Consider the following 20818-nt stretch of genomic DNA (forward strand, 5'->3'; position numbering starts at 1 on the left):
GGGTTATAGCTCTGATCTATAAACATTTGTTTCGATCTATACAACATTTAAAGCTTAAAGGATAAATAATGGACAAAGTGATATGTTTGCACCTTTTTAGGAACGTAGATTTGCAGAATATGTAGTAGGTCTTAGTTCCCCAGTGGTAGCTCCTGGTCACTGGTTAATGCACGATACCCAAGAGCTGCTTTTAGCTCCTGCTTAGCAAATTAATTTCGAACCCTGTTAGATACCCAGAAGCATTGTTTTTGCCCCTGCTCAGCAATCCTTTACTTCAATCCTTTAGAATATGAAAATCTGGAGGATTCTCTAGTCAAGCAAATGTAACCTGAAATTCTTTTACACACTATGACACGATCCGTAACTCTAGCAATGTTTGTTAAGCAACCAAGTAGAGGCATGACTTGAAGGAAGAGCAAAGGAACCCATGCTTTCTCAAAATCATTCTGTTAGACGGCATCAAGATTGTGATGTCCGAGGTGTTTGGGCAAGGTCCAATCCGTTTCTGTACTGGTAATACCTGGGAAACCGAAACTACTACTACTTCTGGGGGGGGGGGCGAGGTTACAAAAGTTGTTTGTGTCTACAGCGGTTGGTCTGATGAAGCGTGACCCATCTGATGTTTTGATAGGAATAAAAAACCCAAGCAAGAGATGATTTGCTATCGTCGAACAGACTGGAGACTTATGTTGACAGGAATTGAAAGTGGAAAAAAAGGGGAATTCTGTTTGTAGGCCAACAACGCAGGAGATGGTGGTACATAAGAGAACCCAAATTCCAACAAGGACCTTTAAACTCTCACACGGATCCTTTAGGGGATGAATGTACAGGTAGGACAATGTTCTTGCACTATACATGTAGGACATAAATCTGGAAAGTTGGTGTACAAAGCAAATTCCAGCAAAGAACTTTAGTGAAGAAATGAGGAGGCGATACAAGAAGGAGTCCGGATGGCATTTGAACTTTGAAATGCAGCGATAACATTTTAGATAACATTTTCTATTGATGTGCGGTATGAAGGGTGATATGTTGAAGTAGGTGACTGAGCTTGAGAGGCGAAATGTGAATACGTAAAGATTGCGTTTCTTGGGTGTCTCTGTATGATGTGGATGCAATGTCCAAGTCAGTGTGAAATAAGTAACGGATTACTGGTGAGAGGGTAGGAAAGTCAGTTGTAGGTAGGCACAGAGGGGGTTGCTGCAGTATTTGTAAAATTCTTTCAACTGCAATGTGCCCAACAATCACATTGGATGGTGTAAGCAGATTGTACATTCTCCCTCTACCCTTCACCCTAGCAGCAACACTGGTGAATAAGAAATGGAGTCCTGCATATATGTATAGAACTGAGGTGGCAAGAGATACTTTTATGGCTGGCTAGTGGCTTGCAGCTTAAATGTTTGCCCCCTTTGATATCAATTTAAATTCATTTTTAACAATGTCATATATGCTAGATGTCATAAATTAAACACCATCATGCTGGAATCTACATTGAGACTTTGTAAACCAGCATGAGAATGTGCATTACAGCGACAACAATGTCCTTGCATTATTTTGACTGGCATCCTCATTTTCTGGTTGAAAATACAGGCCAGCGTTGCCTCCGTAAACATTTTTATGCTGATGCTCACACTACCTACAAAATGTCAGGATGCCAGCTTCAACAATGCCATGGTATTGATCCCCCAGTTAAGCACATGGTCAAGGTAGAATCTTCATGGACCACAGAACTGCCCAAAGCAGCATCACATTGTTCCAAGGTTTGCTCCACATCCCTCACATCTGCATCGAAACTGCCCATGACATGACAACAACCTCAGAATTGGCCAATGCATTTCACACTGCCCCACATTCATCACATTGTCCACAGAACTGCCCCATGGCATGTCAAACTTCCCCCACAACTGCATCATGCTAAACCACAATGCCCCCAGATTTGCCATGTGCTACATTGACCCCTGTTATGTCAAGAGCCTTCACACTGCCCCCTAAATTACTGGATGTCATGCAACACTACCTCCAGATGTATCCCATGCCACATAACATTTTTCAGGAACGAAAATCGTCATATCACATTCCATCTGGACTTTCCTCAGACCACAATAAACAGCCCCTTATTGCCACCACAGTTCATAAAGAAAACATAGCATGCACTTGGCGGGGACTTCTTGGGCATCCTAGCACTTCCCAAACAAATTCCAGCGTCAATACTCCCCGTAACACCTTGCATTCTCTTTTCATTGATCTTCTAGTCCTGCCAATCTTGGCAGCAGCTGTTCTGTTGTATGAGGCACCAACTCCCTGTGGAGTTGTGGAAACAGGAAAAGCCCAGCATGCGTGTACTGCACATACATAGTCTGTAAAGCACTGGCTCCCCCAAGTCATCCTATGGGCTGAGCTGGCCAACACATTGCCAACTTCCACCCGCAATAAAAGCATCTCGTTCAGCCATAGGTTTGCCAAGGGGCACATGCACAGCTAGTATGTGCCTGCATCATAGACTGGACATCAGTCCCATTCCTGATGCTGCAGAATACTAAGCTCAGCTTGAAAGCTGCTGAATTCAGCAGCTGTCGTACTGAGTAGCCTGCACTACTGTATGGCACATGGATCCTACTATACTGGGTAGTTTGAGTGATGAAGAACAAACAGATGCAAAATTCAGTACTAACCGACAGGTTCCCCTGGTTTCCGCGATCTCCCTTTGCTCTTCTTTGCTGTTCAATACTTCTCCAATGCTGTCAGCACTTTCTGCTCCCAGCTGAAAAAAATGAAAAACATAAAATGTCACATAACAGCTAAAACCATGTTCCAAATAAATGCACCACTTCTATTAGGAAAAAAGAATAAAGAAAGAAAATCACTGGTAAAAGTCATGTCTCATCCATAATTAATGTTATGGATAGGACAAGTTACAAGCAGGTACAGGTGAGAGTTCCTTTTTGGGTTCTAGCCTTAAGAGACTTAGATGCACCATGTGCGATGCAATGGTCGAAAAAAGCATTAATGGAGCAGAAGCACAATATAGGCTCCTTGGTGTCTGGATTTTCCTGTGATCAGGAGTTGCTCATCACAATGAAGGAGTAATTGAAGTCCAGTGTCTTGAGTGAGTTCTCAGGACAGTATCATTAATGGACGACTTTACAAATTAGCAACCCAAGATGATACAGATTGAAAACAAATCTTGGCTGTTCCAAGATAACATTTGCACTAGCAAATTCCTACATGTGCATACAAAGTAATGAATACAATACAAATATCATAAAATAACGCCATCAACATAAATCAATACATAAAATGGCACTAGCACAAAGCTAGGCAAAATGCCTTTGTCCAAGAACTAACATACTGCAGACATCAGGTGAACTCCCTTATGATGGGATGAGCAATAAAAGGGCTACTTGCATAAATGAAAAGCTGCTGCAGTAATTACCAGGGATTCTGCAGAGTACATCGTACCCCAAAATTGATCAGACAACCTACGGGGTGAGAAACCAAATTATAGTAACCCTTGTAAACATTCTTCTGCAGAGAAGAGCATTCCAAGAGAATGTGTCCACTCGTTTCAATCACCTACCCACAAAGGAGAACAGGGTATACCAGGACTAAAGCCTTGAGTGGCATTCTCTGCATATTTATTTTAGTTTAACTTAGCATTGTTTGATCGATCCCAAAACTGACTTTAGTCTTGAGCGACCGTATAAAAGGAGTAAGTACTCTTCACATGGTGATACCAAGCGAACAGAATCAAAACGTGTCATGGCAGAGAGCTCCAGATCACAATACAATTGTTTTTGACAGCAGTCGTTAAGTACAATTAGCAAGTAGGCCTAATAGAGAATTTGCACCATTTCGGGTCCAACGCAGTTTAGCGAAACAATTGAAGCACTGAATCATCCATAGCGTGATAAGGGAGGACAATCCAAGCTCAAACCTCAGTCCTTCAGCTCGAGGTATAGCTGAAATAGATTGAAGCAACGGTCCCTCAATCTGACCCAGCAGGGTACAAGCGGGAGGGCAATAGTTCTATCCCATATAGAATACCCACACACCGCTGATTTTGTAGATTTCCTAAAGCCCTTCAACATTATGTCCCCCTTGCTACTAAAAAAACTCCTAACAAGTGTCAATTTCTTATTAACGTCGAGAGATAAATGTCCCATATAAGGACAAAGCAGGACGATACTTGATGGTAATGCCCAAGTAAACATAAGAGTTCACAACCTCTAGAGTATCGTTATCAAGTTTCCAACTGAAGCACTTGCTTTCCAAGGAACATAATCCTCGACTTCTTGAGGTCAATTTGCATGTTCTTGGTAGCAACGGTGAAGATTACCTCTAAAAAAAATCTTTATGTAGTGTGGGTGCTTAAAATAAAAACTTTAAAAAAAAGTATTCATAGTTATGTGTGCTGCTGTTCTGCCTTCAAACATGAGACCTACTACAACAAACATACAGGGGAAAAAGTTATAGGAATTATAACAAAAGTAAAATAAAGTAAAGCAGTGGTGAAGTACACCTGGAGCATGGACTCTACTCACTGCAGTCCCACAATTTACATGCAGTTTTACTTTCCACCAAGAAGCGCACTTAGCCAGCAAACCTACCTTACACCCCCAAACATATTTCCTGGTGATCAAGCTAGTCAAACACTACCAATAACTTGATACTGCCTCCCGCTCCAATAGGTGCCTGGTGAATTTGGCTCAATTTACCGATTAACGAAGGAGCACTGTGTTCCACCCTCCCCTTATATCTATAAAAGATTGTTGTGGTAAATCTAGACCATTTATTAGCCACTGAGGTTTGCAATTTCTATAGAGAAAGGTTCTCTCTAACACCCACCCCTTCACACTTCCCAGACTAGACTACCTGCAAAACCAGTGTGATAGAGCCTGAAGCTCATCCCAGTGTGTGTGATTCATCATTAGGTTTTGTGGGGCACAGGGATGTGTTGTGTCCCAAATTATGAGCTGCAAAAGTAGGGTTTGTCCAACAATCGCTTTCTGTCCTTGATATTTGGGACAGAGGAGACTTTTCAGTGCAGCACTCTACATTGGCAAACTGAACATATAATGGCAGTGTACCAGCTAGGTTTCAAGCAAAACCATACTGGGATTGCATAAACTGGATATATATGGAGAAAGAAGTGTGTGGCAGAAAAGGACAAAAGTGGAATTGGCGCACTTGACAAAGGGGATTAAAGGGCTGGTTCATGGGCAGCAAGAGGGGACAATGTGTGAACACCCTGCCTACAGTGTGCACATATATTAACTATGATACGGATTGGTTTGCTCCCAAAAATTGCGCACACAACCAAAAATTAAGTTGCTTAATTGCAGATGGTTTAATGTTAATCAAACAACAGCCGACACTTGTTTCGAGCAAAGCTCTTCTTCCAAGGCTGAGAAAATTACCCAAATTATGTACAGTTTTGACAAACAGTAAACAGCAGTTAAGCATCATGCAGATCCAAAGAACATACAGTAAGCATGTGTGTGGCAACGGAAAAGCAAAATAGGTGTGACAATGTTTACACCAGTTAATATGCATTGCAAGGTATGATTATATGACATGACAAAATTAGAAATAGACATGAAAGGATATATAGACCGTAAATTGTTGGGGTGAGGCGAGCCGTCAAGTCAATGTCATATATAAAAGAAAAAAGGATAAAGATATATACAAGAGAGTGAGTGATGGGAACAGCCCTGTAGACACAAGACTCATCATACTTATATCTAAATAATGGAAGTCGTTAATGAATTAGTTTTTACCCGAGGAGGCTTGGCACTAGAAATACTAATTTAGAAATCAAAGACAAAAAACAGAAGCCAGAGTATTTAGATTGAGAATAGCCATATCAATAATTAGACAAGCCGCTAGAGATAAGATTGCCATGTTTAATTGTATAGAATCTTACCTGATTAAGGTAGATAAATGTCCGACAATTATAAGTAGCGACTCAGCTGTAAGCGGAACAAAAATGTTAAATGGACAATCTATAAAATAAGAATAAAAAAAATCATACCTATATAGACATGTATGCGTATTCAATTGTGGCTGTCAGCCAGAGCAATAAGAACCTAATTCGGTAGAGTTGAAGCAGACACGCGGCATCGTGTAATGGGGGAGACAAAAAGAGGAAACAACTAATTAGTCAATTAGAAGGCACTCGCAAAGGCGAGACGGTCACATGCGTGTCCCCCCAGGGTAGAGTATCCTTAGGGGTCGGCGCGAAAGACCCTCACTTACCGCCGTTTCCGCCCGAACTGATAGAATGGAGCCTCGCGCATGGTTGTTGAGCTTGTATTTAATACGGCCAAGCCCAGTTGAGCAACTAGAGCTCTGATGTAGGCTCTGGCGGCCATATTGGGTGTGAACCCAACTTATAGTTTTAAAGGTACGAAGGTCCATACACATTTGAATTGAGGATCAAGCGATAATTAGTACTAAATAAGGAGGCCATTTTGCACGAAGTGACTGATAAAAAAATGTACAAATTATGTACATTTTTGAAAGTTAATTTATGGTCGATGTTCGTACGAGGCACGAACAATGCAGCTTTGCTAATGTTAGTTAGCAAATAGTAATGATAACATAGGCCATATATGTTATTATTAGGCCTGATCTACCCGCAATGACAAAATTCAGATAAACAAGTAATGTTCACAGGATGCACAATTATTGCAACCTTGTGTTATTGGAGGCTGGTTATCAATTATGAAGGATGACATGGGCCAAGGTTAGAATGCCCAGTGTCCCCCAATTCTCGATGCTGCGTGTTTTGGAGCCAATTAGTTGAAATAATTGTACAAAAAAGTTAAATCCAATTTAAAAATTATCAGTCTTGTGTAAACCTGACAGTTCCCATCATCAATATCTAAAAATAAGTATGGAGTCCCATACAGGTCTGGTGCAACTCAGCACACAGACGTCAGAGAAACACAGATAGTTCATGGTCGCTGTTGAGGCCATTGGATACGGTTCGATATTAACCGTGCTTCCAATTGTCTCAATTTGAGGGTAAGGTTGCCTCCACGCTGTGGTACAGATACTTTAGCCATACCCACAAATGTAATCTGTGATTTATCTTCAAGCTGATGAAATGTTTGCCAATGCGTGGCAAGTGGATATTTGGACTCCTGATTTGAAATGGTGAATAGGTGTTCACGTATTCTCATTTTAAGGGGTCTAAATCGTACTCCCAATGTAGTATTTTCCACAAAGGCAACGAATGCAGTAAACACAAAATTTAGTATTACAATTTTGTCATGTCATATAATTATACCTTGCAATGCATATTAACTGGTGTAAATTGTTGGTTAACATTGTGACACCTATTTTGCTTTTCCCGTTGCCACCCACATGCTTACTGTATGTTCTTTGGATCTGCATGATGCTTAACTGCCGTTTATCGTTTGTCAAAACTGTACATAATTTGGGTAATTTTCTCAGCCACGTGTCGGCTGTTTGATTCACATTAAATCATCTGCAATTAAGCAACTGGATATATATGGAGTTTGTCAAACTTGGAGCATCCTGCGTTAATCAAAATGGAGTTTCATGAAATGGGTTCATAATGGGATTGTCAAATTGAAGGCGGAAGACCAACTATATTGGAATTGTGCAAACTGGTAATATACTGCAATTGTTGAACAGTAAACTGGGAGTGTACTATAGGTAAATCATACCAAAGTTGACAAACAAAGCTTACTAGAATAGTACTGATCGGTCATGTTGTCAAGTCTGGTCATGAAACTCCATGTCAAAGAGGTCCTATCACATTATCAATTACATGGCCTACCAACACATGACTTGGGGCGCACTAAACTGAGTTGTCAAACTTGTCAAGCTTGGAATATACTGGATTGCAAAAGAGGGAACCTTAAGACTGGGAGTATGAGGATATTGCACAATTAAATATAGGTAACCAGCACAGAGTACCTATATTGGAATTGTGCAGCAATAGTGAAGAGTACTAGAATGAAGTACACTGGGTTTATGTCACGGCATGAAATGTAATGTTTTGTTGCATGATATGTGATGCCATCACCAAAGCCATAAAACGCTTACCAAAAACATGCAATATAATTAAAAACACGAAATAAAATGAAATAGTAAAATATAAAATGTATTTATTTTCACATTTACAGAGCGCACTAAATCCAAGGGCATCGAGGCACTGTTGCAAAACCTGTTAGACAAGTAAAAAAAAAAGAAAAAAAAAGTACCCAAGCATCAGGGTGTTCTTTCAAGATTATAATATGCAAAGAGCCAGGTTTGTAATGCTCATCTAAAGACCCAGTAGGATTGTATAGCTCGCATGGCTGGTGGCAGAGCATTCCAGTGTTTTGCTGTAATTATTGGGAAGGTTGAGCCTCCAGTTTTGGTTCTTTTGAAGATCGGCTGGGTAGTTCTTTGTGCATGAGCTGATCTGGTTGGTCTAGAGGATTGAACTCTCTGGATCTTTTCTGAGAGGTATGGAGGTGCTAGTTTGGTGAGGCACCTGTGGGTGACTGACAACATTTTGAAAATGATGGGTTCTCGGATTGGGAGCCAATCGGCCTTTTTTCTTGCAGCCGAGAGGAGTCCCCTTTTTGATATGTTGGAGGGCAGCACGAAGCGCATTGTTTTGGATCACCTGCATTTTTTAAATATTTTTATATTAGACGTTGATGTACCAGCAAAGAGTGCGTTACAATAGCCCAGTCTTGCACCTATAATTGCTTGGGAGATTGTCAGGCAACAGTCATCCGATAGGAAGGGTCTAGAGGCATTCATCAATTTAGTAGTGTAAGCATCAGGGGAGAAAATGGCATTCACTATTCGCGACAATGAGAGCGAGGCATCCAAGTAGACTCCGAGTCTTCACTGCCGGTGAGACTGGGATCATGTTGCTATCGATGTTGAATGCGGTGTATTGAGCATTGAATTTTATCACCGTCGGTGCGCCCGTGAGGAGAATCTCTGTTTTGTCATCGTTTGTCAGGCAGAGACTGAGTGGCCATCCACGCCTGGATGGTCAGGTAGACAGAGTTCAGCAAGGCAGAGTCGTCATTGTAGTTGCCAGATAGTGGGAGGAGGATTTGTGCATCATCTGCATAATTCGTATAGGATATCCCGATGAGTCAGATGAGTCAAGAAGGTCAAACAGGGGTTTGGCAGGAGATAGGGCTGGTGGGGGGGGGGGTCGTTTGTCATTTTCAGCGAACACTAAGATTCTTTCTTTTAGGAAGGAGGCAATGCACTCTGTAGCTTCTGTGGAGAAATGGGCTGCAATGATGAGGGGGTGACAAAGGATCTTGTGGTCAACCAGATCAAAGCCTGCTGAGAGGTCCAAAGTAAGAGAAGGGCAGGCTTTCCTTCGTCCCTAAACCCATCCAGCTAGTTTTTTTTAAACGTTTTTTTATTTTTAGTCTAGCAATGCGGATTCAGTTCCATGGCCCAGGCGGCATCCAGATTGCCGCAAACCTAGGATATGGTTAGTTTCCAGGGAGTGCTGTATTTGAATGTAGGCTGCGCTGCCTAGTATTTTCAGGAGAAATGGGACTGTTGTGATGAGTCAGTAATTATTATTAGGTAACATCGGGTCTAAATAGGCTTTTTTTTTATTGGGGGTGAGGAAGCAGGGGGGGGGGGGGGAGTGACAGCCCAGGCTTCTTTAAACTGGTGGGAACCACTCCAGAAGAGAAGGAGGCATCAATGAAGGAGGTGATGAATGGGATAAGGGCCTCAGAACAGTCTTTCATGATGGTGGCTGGCAAGATGTCACCTTCGCATCTTGAAGGTTTTAGGCCTTTCAGGATGGTTTTGATTCATGCTCTGCGACGCTAGAAAACTGAAATGCAGGCAGAACTTGGCTGGGGAACAAGGCAATTTGAGTGGGGGTGTGAAGGTAGTTGGTTGGCTCCAAGGGTGGTTTACTTGAGATTGATTTGGTGTGCAAGGTATGATCTTGTTGATCAAGGCTTTTTGGATGTTGGTACACAAGGCCTGGTCTTTGGCAAATGAGGGAGGAGGAGCGGATGAGGTTTCTAGTTGGATTTTGAGTTCAGTATTCTGAATAGTACCTTATTTATTTCTAGGGCCGAGCTAGATCAACCTATATTGGTTTACATGTAATTTTCTAGGATTTATCCTGACAGTCCAAGAGGTAGACTGAGCAGTCAAGGAAGAAGGATAAAGATAGTTTAATGGGTATACTAATACATTTTATAAACATTGGATAAGTGAAGGTCAACACAAAATCTGTCAAAACTGTAGTCTTTATAAAATGTTGTGCAAAGTAACAACTATAAATATTACAGTTAAGAGCAACATTTCAGAAACATAGTAAACAGAAACACGTGACAACATATGGTCATACAAATTCACAAAACCACCAAGTCCAACTGAGCTTTTAATGATGTATGTCTAAAGTTTCTTTAAACCACAACCGTAATGTTATGCAATGGCCCAAAAGAAGTCAATAGAGGCAAATGCAAAGTTTGCAGAAGGGGCCCGTGAACCGGAGGATTCCAAAGAAGACCAGCAAATGATGAGGAGAACTCACTGAAGATGCAGATCTGGACATTCCAACTAGGAGCTCTGCCATCGAAAGCAGAAGGTGATGTTCCAATGTGGATAGGCAGGGTCAGCAAGTGAAGATCGTGGAGCCCAAAGAAAAGACTTTTGGAAGGGCGGATTGACACCAAGGAAGAGATTCCGATTAGAACACATAGCACAGACTCCAAGTTTGCACATAGACGTTCCTGGAGGAGCAGGTGGAAAAGTTATTTTGTTTCTTTTGAATGGAAAAAGGTCAGCAATTAAGAACACTGCAGCCAGATGATCTGAACAAAGACTTTTGGCATACTGCAGGAACCACAAAGATGAAGCGAAGCTGAAGAAATTGTATTGCAGCAGCTTTAGGGTCACTGGCTGTGGTTGGAACAAAGTACATCAGGAAAAGCCACTGAAGGCCACCACATTGGTAGGACGGTACCAATGTCAGACCACACAGTTGAATCATTGAAAAAACTGGTACAATCGGGTCAAGTGCAAGGTGCATTATACAAGGTTCTTTCTGGAAGGTGCAGGCTTCAGGTTGGTCAAGTTGGATAGGAAAAAAGCAATTTGAAGCCTAGGTGGAGTCAGCAGTTTGACAATGGCTCTGCTGAGTCGAGTCTGTGTTGGAGACGGGGTCTTTCAGCAATCGAGTCAGTCGCTCCCAGGATGTCAACCTCGTATTGGGCCTAGATGAGTCTAGATATCTCAAAGTGCAGTGATGTTTCCTTCAAGTGTCAAAAGCAGCCCTGTGAGTCCATTGGTGGCTCGAAGGGCGTCAAGCAAATGTTGATCCAGCTCGGAGAGATCTTTATGCAATGGAACAGGATTCCAGCTGCTTCTGTGCATATGGGCTGCTGGGAGATACAATCGAGGGGCTCCAGGACAAGGAAAGTCTTTCTGCACTTCCATCCAACCGAGCTTGGCTGGCACCTACAGGGCATCCTTCACTCCAGTGAGCAGAGTTCTAGTTCCAGTGCAGTCAGCAGTGAGGCCTTGGACCACAGCAATTCACCCCCCTCCAATGCTTCATGGGGATGGTTAGGGGACAGAGCTCTCCTCTTCCTTGGCTGCCTTCACCTCTATGGCAGAGGACATTGGAGCGGACAGCGCTCCCAACAGAGGTTCAATGAACGCTTCAGGTTCTTGCAAGAGTCCAAAGATGAATCAAAGAAGTAGAAGATGTTCTCTCCTTATAAAGGCAAAGTGTTCCATGGGATTAGTATAAAGCAAGCCTGCTGTTAAGGGGTCCAAGCCAGGTTGTTATAACAAATGCCCTTTGCCTTCTAACTTTAACTTTACACCCAGAGTGCCTTTGGTGAAGGAAATTGGGGGGTGGGGTGGTGTTGGAATAGGAAGTGGGAGAGAGCCCCAACAGAAACAAAGATGGCGATACCCTGTTCTTGGCACACCTTAGCATGCCTGTTGACTTAAACGGGACTCCGTTGGTTAGCATCCTGGTGAGAGTGGGGCTTTATGTCATGTCAATGCTGCCTTTGAAGCACCAGTTCTCAGTAGACCTCATGGGGAGGTTCCTGTGCTCGGAGTTGTCCTTCCTACACAGGGATCCAAGAGGCAGCATCCTGACCATTGTCCACATAGCAGCTGTGGAGACAGTGAGACCACACCAATATACATCAGTCCTGTCATAGATGGGCCAAGTTCATAGAGCAGACACCAGTGGGATATCAAATTGCTGTAGCTGTATAGGTCTGTGCTCTTAGTAGTCACCATGGCACCACCAGGCATCGCTTGTACTCACAGATTTACCTGCCACCAGACTGACAGGGTTCTGCAACCTTTGGCTATCCAGATGTTTTGCAGTACAACTCAACCAGTCCCAACCCACATTGACAATTGTGAGGGATCATGAACGTTGTAGTCCAAAACATCTGGAGAGCCAAAGCACTGCAGGCCTGGGAACGTTGGTAGGCTATCGAAGCTAAGGAACATGTTTGCACTATAACTGGCATGGAGCATTTATGAAAGGGGGCCGATTAGCACAACTCAGATTCAGACAAAGAATTAGCACCATAAATTTACATAATAAAATTAAAAAGGCTCAGGCTATACCGCCCTCACAAGATGCAGCAGAGAGTCCAAACACGGGCAGAAATGTATCATTCAACATCTTTATTCACAAATAATAGGATGAGTGGAGTGAACGCATATGGTACCTAGGGTCCCAACTGAAATGCACAAGGCATAAAATAAGCAGTGTCCCATAGCAATTTGCTATGCAATTCTGTAGGTTCTGGACACTTGTGTAGCACAGCTAGCTACTTAAATTACCCAATCCTGTTCAAGGAAAGCACAGCTAATGCTGCTTTACCCTCTTGCTCTCTAGGCTCTTTCCACCCTCTTTTTTTCTTTGCTTACTGCACATTCAAAGGGACTAGCGTAGAGAAAGAGTGCAGCAGAAATCATCTTTTCCACTCATGCCAAAGGCCTGTGTGGGAGTGCTAGGCAAGAAATGTTTTCTTTTTCAAATAACTGCAAACCAGAAGTAATCAGGATGATATTTTTTATTAAGCCATCCATTTCCTGTTTGGCAAAGAGCTGTATGTATTCATTCTTTTTTTTTTTCAAACAGTCCATCAATTCCATTCATAAAATGAAAGTTGGTAAGTAATGCATAATTACAGTATTTCTACAGTAAAATACTGCATGGTCTGTTTTTCAATAAAGTTTAGGTTAGTGTAACAATCTCATGCAGTCAACTATATTTCATTATGTTAGGGAAGGTGCATCATATTGACAAGTGAGCACTTTTGAAAACGTACATGATCACGCTGCCAAATGCTTTTGATGACAAACCTACTTCTATAACCTGCTGGCTGCATCCTCTGTGTAGTAGGTGCTCCACGCATAAGCTGATCTGAAGCGCCTTGACATTTCATCACTCTGTTGCTTTGTGCTAGCTACCCTTGCCGCAAACAGACAATATTTCACCTAATGTACCTGCTACGCCATCCACTCTGCTTAGTCTCTTACTTTCCTCTTACATAATGAATATACAAAGCCAACAAGATGATTATGCAAAGTAATGGGCAATAGTTCCATCCAGTCTGCACATCTACAGATCTACCACAATACCATGCACTGTAGTTAGCCCCCAGAGCTCACTTAGCTCTGAGATTATTATTGAATTATATACTAAATTGTGAAAAGACTCCTTGATAATATCTGCGCCCTCCGTGCGGCAAATTGTTCATTCAAATTCAATGAAAGACTTACACTTGCTGTGCATAGAGAGAATAAGCTTTTTAATTTGGTTCAAAATGAAAGTTTGATTGCATGTTGAATCACATTAAAAAAAATGTAGGAAAAGAGTCAGAGTTAAAGTACAAATTTGGTTCAATGGAAATTCACTACAATGTCTTAATCTGTTATGTCCTTAATTGCTTAGATTATCAATTGAGTGCTTGCAGTTTTTTGCGAACCCTTGAATTTGGATTCACATCAAACTCTGGATCTAGTAAGTCTTTGATTACTAGAGTGATCAATTGAATGCTTGTGAATTTCAACAAACCCTCGACAGGCGTTTCTCCAAATTGTGTTATTTGGTTTCTCAGGAGGGTGTGTTAACCAAATTGATTGTCAATAGCTGTGGAAAAGATGCAACATGTGAACATCAGTGATGGTCTACTTTTGTGGATAGAAAATACTTTACATGCAAGTTAGTCTTTCATTGAATTTGAATGAATAATTTGCCACATGGAGGGCGCAGGTATCATCAAGGTGTCTTTTCACAACTTAGTATATTTTCAGCACACTGGGCAGCCTCAGTGATTAAGCACCCATTTCTGCAGCCCCCCACGCTTCTTACAACTACTCACAACGATACCTGCAATTTACAGAACTCACCAAAGGTTGCATCAAGGCTGCAAGATTCTGTGTAGCTATTATAGAATTATATGTTACCTACTGCAGGAGAGGCTGTAAACGCAAACAAATAGCAGCTTGCATTTCATCCAGGCTGCTCCGCCTCTGCCCAGCCTTCATCTTGTCCTTGGAGGTAGCACCCCAGGGCAAGCCTCCACTACAGTGCTACAGCACACCCCCGCCACCCACTTACCTGTGAACACCTCCTTTATAACATCCAGGTCCTGGAAATAGTTATTTCCAAACACAGTCATACAGACATGTGTAATTTCTTTTTAAGCATGAATTGTGCAAAGCCTGGTTCCCTTCAAAACAAAACAAAAAAAGTATCCTCCGCTCCGATGGGGCTCAGAGTACAAATAGCAGTAAATACTAATTTCATGGGTGCGCAGGGCTGGAATCCGTGCTTGGGTCTACCTGGCTCAGGCTAAAGGACCTTTATAGGCCGCCCTCCCCCAAAAGTGTTTTCCAACGCTATATTGAAAACAGTTTATGTCAATGACAGGCAAGGACCATCTTGTCCACCAGAAATTGACAATTGCTCTGCCTGCCGCAAAACCATGCTACTTAGTTTCAGGCTATGAAGTTCCAAGGACGAGTATGCTCATCCTTTTGGATAGACTTGCATAATAGCCTGGCACTTAAGGGGTTAACATTGTGAACTTTTGATTAACGAAACTTCTGAACTTCTCCTTACCCAGCAAATATTCGGTCACGCATTCAATATACGGGACACTGCCCTGTGCAACACCAACAGCACCCAGTTGCAAAGTCTTGCACTGAAAATGGTTTTCAGAGCCTTTTTTTAATCATATCTATTTGTGTGCATTCATGCAGCTAACCTTTACATTTTGCAAACACTCATCTCACACTTCACCGGTACACAAAAATGCTGTATTTTTGCAAATGTTATGTCTTGGACACAAATAACGCCTGGTGACATTAAAAAGATCAGTACAAAATTGATATAAAATAAGTTTACTAATCAAAAATATATTTTACTTAGCAAACTCTGCTAATCAATGTTTTAAAACGTATTAATGCCTAGAATACATTAAGGATAACTACACTAAAAGGGGCCTTATGGGGTTTGCTCAAACAATGCAAGGGACTGTATGTGAGGGACCACCGCTCCTTTTAAGATTTCCTGATCCAATACAGAGGCCTAGTGATATAGCGCCCAGCTTGCTTCACATAACAAGTAATCCCCGAAATATTCTCAAAACATGCAGGATGCCCTCCTGGGATAAGAAGGGTACTTTTCCACAGTTCTACCAGGAAGTACTCACTCTCCCCCCTGCCCGTTTGTCAATCTCGGATTGTCACCCACATGTTTCCTCCAATTTTATTTTCTGGTAATGCAAACTTCTAATCATCGCAGTCGATCTCTCAGTGATCCAGGTTTCTTCTTCTCCATCTCTTGCTCCTACTCGGATCTGAGACATGGCGAATGGCAGGCCTATAGCTTCTTCTACTTCTCAGTCTTTGGCTCCTGCCTGGGACAGTGAAATAGTCTTAGAAAACACCTCTGGCTACCAGCGCTTGCAGGCGCTCTCCTTCCTTCTCCGTGTCCACAAGCGGACCTCACTGCAACCCTGTTATGCTGCGCAGAATTACTGGGCTTCTTCTATTTACACACGGATCGCTCACACTGGTTGGCGCAATTTGCCAAGTTGGGCATTTTTATCCAAGTTGTGTGTGTTATCGGGATGGAATCAGCTTCGTTGTTTGTAATGCTTTCATTTCCCAGTGAGTGCTACTCACATCTGTGTGCATTGCTTTCAGACCTTGTTGTTCTTAAGTTATTGTGGACATCACCCAGTCTCCCTGGCACCATCTACTGTTGCCCTTTTTTCACCTTTGTAGTCCCTGCACCCCCTTTATTCTGAATCTCATGTGCCTTTTGACCCTGCACAGGGTATGTTTTGTACTGCATTTTTGTGCTCAGTTTAGAAATTTAATCTAGGTGTACCCTGATCTTGCAGTGTATATTTTGTACTGAATTTTAGTGCTCCGCTTTAAACTAAATCGAATCTAGGTGCGCCTTGACCTTGCACAGCGTTGGTTTTGTACTGCGTTTTTTAGCACCCACCCATTCTGGGTTGTTTAATATTCTCTGCAATCCTGTGAATATTTTGTTTAAAGCACCTATTCCTTCTGGGCCTGCTTGGCTGCATGGCGAGTTATTCGTGCATTGTGCAGATCCTTTATCTGACTCTTTCTCTCTCCCTCCTCCCCACTACCTGGCTCTCTTTTTCCTCTTCTCCCATTAATAGCGGCACCAGATTGGAAGTACTCCTGGCATATTTCAGGCACATTTCGCACCCTATAGATGCATCATTCATGTTCATCAAAATGGCACCTTCATGGCCCAAGGGTCTCAACCAACTCTTCTCCTAACCGGTGCCTGCCTTCTCTCATCAACTTCCTCTTTTCTCCTGCTACCCCTCCTTCCTCCTTCCCCCCCCCCCAACCTCTCCACTACTGATGGGAGTACCACATCCCTGAACCCCCCTACCGGCTCAGAAAACTGTTCAAGGCGGCAATCAGCTTCACTTAGCTACTCTGAATGCTTGTTGTGCCGGCAAACACTCCTCTGACATCCGTCTCCTTCTTGAAGACTTGCACCCCGATGTCCTCGCCCTTACCGAGATGTGGTTCAATGCCAGTTCTGTCACTGCTCTCGACAATCTCCTTCCGGAGGGCTACAAAATCCTCTCCAAACCCATACGCAACAGGCCAGGAGGTGGAGTCACCTTGATTTTCCCTGAGTGGGACGCTGCTTCTATCATACCTACTCAATCCTACTCCTCTTGAATGCCTCGTCTGTAGGCTTGGGGGTCTCAACCTCTCACACTCTCACTCTCGCCACAATCTACAGGCCCTCCTGCCCCATTCCTCTTCCTCTCTGAATGAGCTGACCTTGCCTCCTCCCTCTCAACCTCTTCTTCCAAACTCCTCCTCTTTGGTGACTTCAATATCCACCTTGCCTCCCTTGAATCATCCACCTTTTGTGTCCTCTGTGACATCCCGATCTCCAACCCGGACACCACCCCCCCTCTCCTGGTCTGATCACCCTCTCCTCGCCTCATGCTTAGGGCTTCTTGGCCCTCTATCTGAGCCACTGCCAGACTCCTTCGCCGTCATTCGACCAATGAAGCAAGCGTCAGTCACAGCTTTTGCTACCACCTTCATTCCCCCCCTCCCCATCACCCCTGCTTCAGACTCCCTCCAACTCCGCCCTTGCCAACCTGCACCTCTCCATCTCTAACACCCTCGATATTCTTGCCCCGGTCATGTGGATCCACCTAAAACCTGCCTCCAAGAGTAACGGCTGGAACGATTCTGATCTTGCATCTCTGAAACATAAATGCAGAATTGCTGAACGGAGACCATTGCAGACCTTGGGCTTACTCTCTAAAAAACTGGCCTGCCGCTTGCTCTAAAAGCAATATCGTTTCTCTATCCACTCCAAGAGGAGGGGCCACATTCAAGCCTGCATCTCTGGAGCCATTAACACAGCTGAACTTTTCAAAATCTGCAAGGAACTCGCCAATCCTACTGTAGTCTCCACTCCTCTCTCTCCTTCCCTCCCAAGCTCTCTGCACCACTTTGGCCTCCCATTTCTCATCTAAAACTCAGGTCATCCTGTCCTCACTCTCCTCCACCCCGCCCCCATCTCCACCCCTTTTCCAGCTCCCCTGCCTCCACTGGCTCCCTTCCTTCCACCGCCCGCTCTCTCCTCCCTCATGTCCATAGTAACAGACGAGGTTTCTAAAGTTGTTCGCTCTATGAAGGTCTCCTCCGTACAGGTGCTCCCCTGCTCTTCTAGGACTATTAAGGACAATATCTCTGCCCTCGCCCCGGCTCTTGTCGACTTCTGGAATCACTCCTGCACCACTGGTTCTTTCCCCCATCCCTCAAGCACTCCCTTGTGCACCCTCTCCTAAAATAAGCCATCTGCTGACCCTTCATGCCCAACTAAATCTTCTACTACTGCTACTACCCCCCAATGGCATTGTTTAACCGTTTACAATATTTCGTTTCTTTGCAATTATCATGGATTCCCATTGCGACTGCATGGCACCACAAGGTCGAGTGGTTACATTTGGTCACCAAATATGGGCTAATCTGCGGGCTCCAAGAGAAATGACAAGTCATTGCACCAAAGATTCTCTAACCTTGTCAGAGACCCAGAGGATGTGGACTTCATGAGAAGGACTGCAAGCATTACCTTGACTGGCACCAGTCCTTCCGAGGGTTCACTGGAAGGTCAATGTTGCTTCAGAGCTGTGGAGTCACACTGCAATGGTGCGAATGAAAATAAAAAATCTGACAAATCTCAGGCAAAGTAAAAGTGTGTAGTATTTTTTTTTAATCCAAGTCCATACAGATAACTGGCCTGAATAGTTCCAATTACCATCGTCTCCCCCTCGGTCATGAAGAAAGAGAAGCAAAGGCATCTGAGGGAGTCTGGGAAATCCCCAGTCATCCCAGCTCACGTGTCCTCATCTAATGGTCAACCAATGCTTGTCCCCAAGACATATCGCCCAACGTCAAGTCACTGGCCAATGCTTCATAGGCAATAGCGCATCCTTTTTTATTGTCGGCTCTCAAATATTAGTAATTTTACATAATCCATTAAAAGATTACTGTTTCATGAATTAAATAGGTAGGTAGATGGGCAGAAAAGGGCAATGTTTTGATGACAAATAATAGCCGATAGCATCTAACACAGTGGTTTTACCAACTTGGTAGGGTTACCAACAACATTTATTCCAGGGAATAAAAACAAAAATTAGGAGGGAAGTTTGGGTGTGGTGAACAAAGCCAAAGAAATATTTTACAGGCAAGAATTCAGGTTATATAAATATATAGACGAGCAGCTATGTGGGGACATCAAACGTCCTCTCGGCCAATAAGGGTGTTCAGAACGTAGGCATTACCTCATGGTTGTTCTCAACTTACGAGTCCTGTGAACTGCAGGATACTACTCTCTTTCCATACGGTACTCTAGGAAAATCTGAACACGTTGTGTCCTACCACCAGGCATGCAAGCACTTCACGCCAGCCACCCTGGACATCCAATCGCGTAATCATCTGCCAACCTTCCTCTTCCAAGCCATATCAACTCTAATCATGAAAAGGGAGAAAGAACTAGGAGTAGCTCTCTTCTCCCTTCATCCATGACCACCATTTTCCATGATACCTTTTTTTTTTTTAAATGACGAAACGCTCACTGTGCTGTTTCACAATGTTAAACAAAAAAGCTATTCATATCCTGGACCGCATGCTGACTGTTAATAGCTATGACCGCCCCGCTGAGTAGGTGGCATTGTAGCCTATTATTGATGTATGGACCTTGTACAAGGCCCGGTCAGTCCTGGGCTATTACCAGGAGGTAACCTCAACTCCCACCTCCAGGGTTTTTGCTCAAGTATTCTCAATTACCTTATGCCATAGTAAAATCTTGGCCTGGTTACTGCCTTCTTTAATCTGACAAGTCTGAAGTATCGACTATTTCAGTTAGCTGCTTAAGCATTGCTATACCACCAACATGGAGGAGAGAGAAAGCCACTGCTCGACACAATTTCCCTTTCCGCTGAAATGATCTCACAATCATTTGTGGTGTTTAAAACTAACTACACTATGTGAAAAAGTGATTGTGCTTCATGTGGTGAATCAGGCAGCATAATGTGCATTTTTAATGCTGCAGCCAATATTATTCTTCAGTAACTTCAAGCCCCAATTCGTCCTGGCTATTTTTTGTACAAATTAAATATCATTATTCGCTATCAATCAGGTGGGCAACATATGAATAAAAACCACAAACCTACTTCATGGTAAATTAAGTGGAAATGTTAGTGTAAAAAAATGAAAACTCTAGTTTTTGCAAAATCAGCTAGGAGGCAATGCAACATCTAAAAGTGTGCTCTTGGTTGTCAGGGCAGTGCACCCGTTTACATTTAACCCCCTCCCCGCCACGTGATGGTCTTTGCCCAGGAGGATTGTGTAAGGTGAAGCCAATCCATGCTGTCACTAAAGACATGCCTCCTAAATAAATATTCCTAGCGATGGTCTTGGTTCTATTGCTGCTCTGACGAAGTCTAGTATAGCAGTATATGGCCAAGAGATAGTTTGACAATGGACATGGTTAATGGTGTTTTGGTCATCATCTTAGTTGTTCTTCGATCTTGGTGTGGGGTCCGTTAACATCCTACTTCTGCCACCAGGTGCGACATGTTTGGAAAGAACAAGATGGCTAAACACAATGGCTAGAGTGCAAACATTTTTTAGAAATGTTTGTATAGGTTGCCAAACGGTCCAGAACACTACAGTCATTGGTCGGCCAAGGCTTCTTAACTGCAATTTCCTTGAGCGCTTTGGA

General features: G+C 43.1%; 1 protein-coding gene across 2 annotated transcripts in view; it reads right to left on the reverse strand.

Moving 5' to 3' along the window:
* Nucleotides 1-20818, reverse strand: part of METTL14 (methyltransferase 14, N6-adenosine-methyltransferase non-catalytic subunit) — a 361066-nt gene that overhangs the window by 326761 nt on the left and 13487 nt on the right. For both annotated transcript variants that reach the window (XM_069630753.1, XM_069630754.1), the window contains exon 2: nucleotides 2670-2758. In XM_069630753.1, coding sequence (XP_069486854.1) covers nucleotides 2670-2758 — 89 coding nt within the window. The remainder of the gene's footprint in view (nucleotides 1-2669; nucleotides 2759-20818) is intronic.

The sequence above is a fragment of the Ambystoma mexicanum genome, chromosome 6q (assembly GCF_040938575.1).
Source record: "Ambystoma mexicanum isolate Mex_15411 chromosome 6q, UKY_AmexF1_1, whole genome shotgun sequence".
NCBI classification, from domain to species: domain Eukaryota; kingdom Metazoa; phylum Chordata; class Amphibia; order Caudata; family Ambystomatidae; genus Ambystoma; species Ambystoma mexicanum.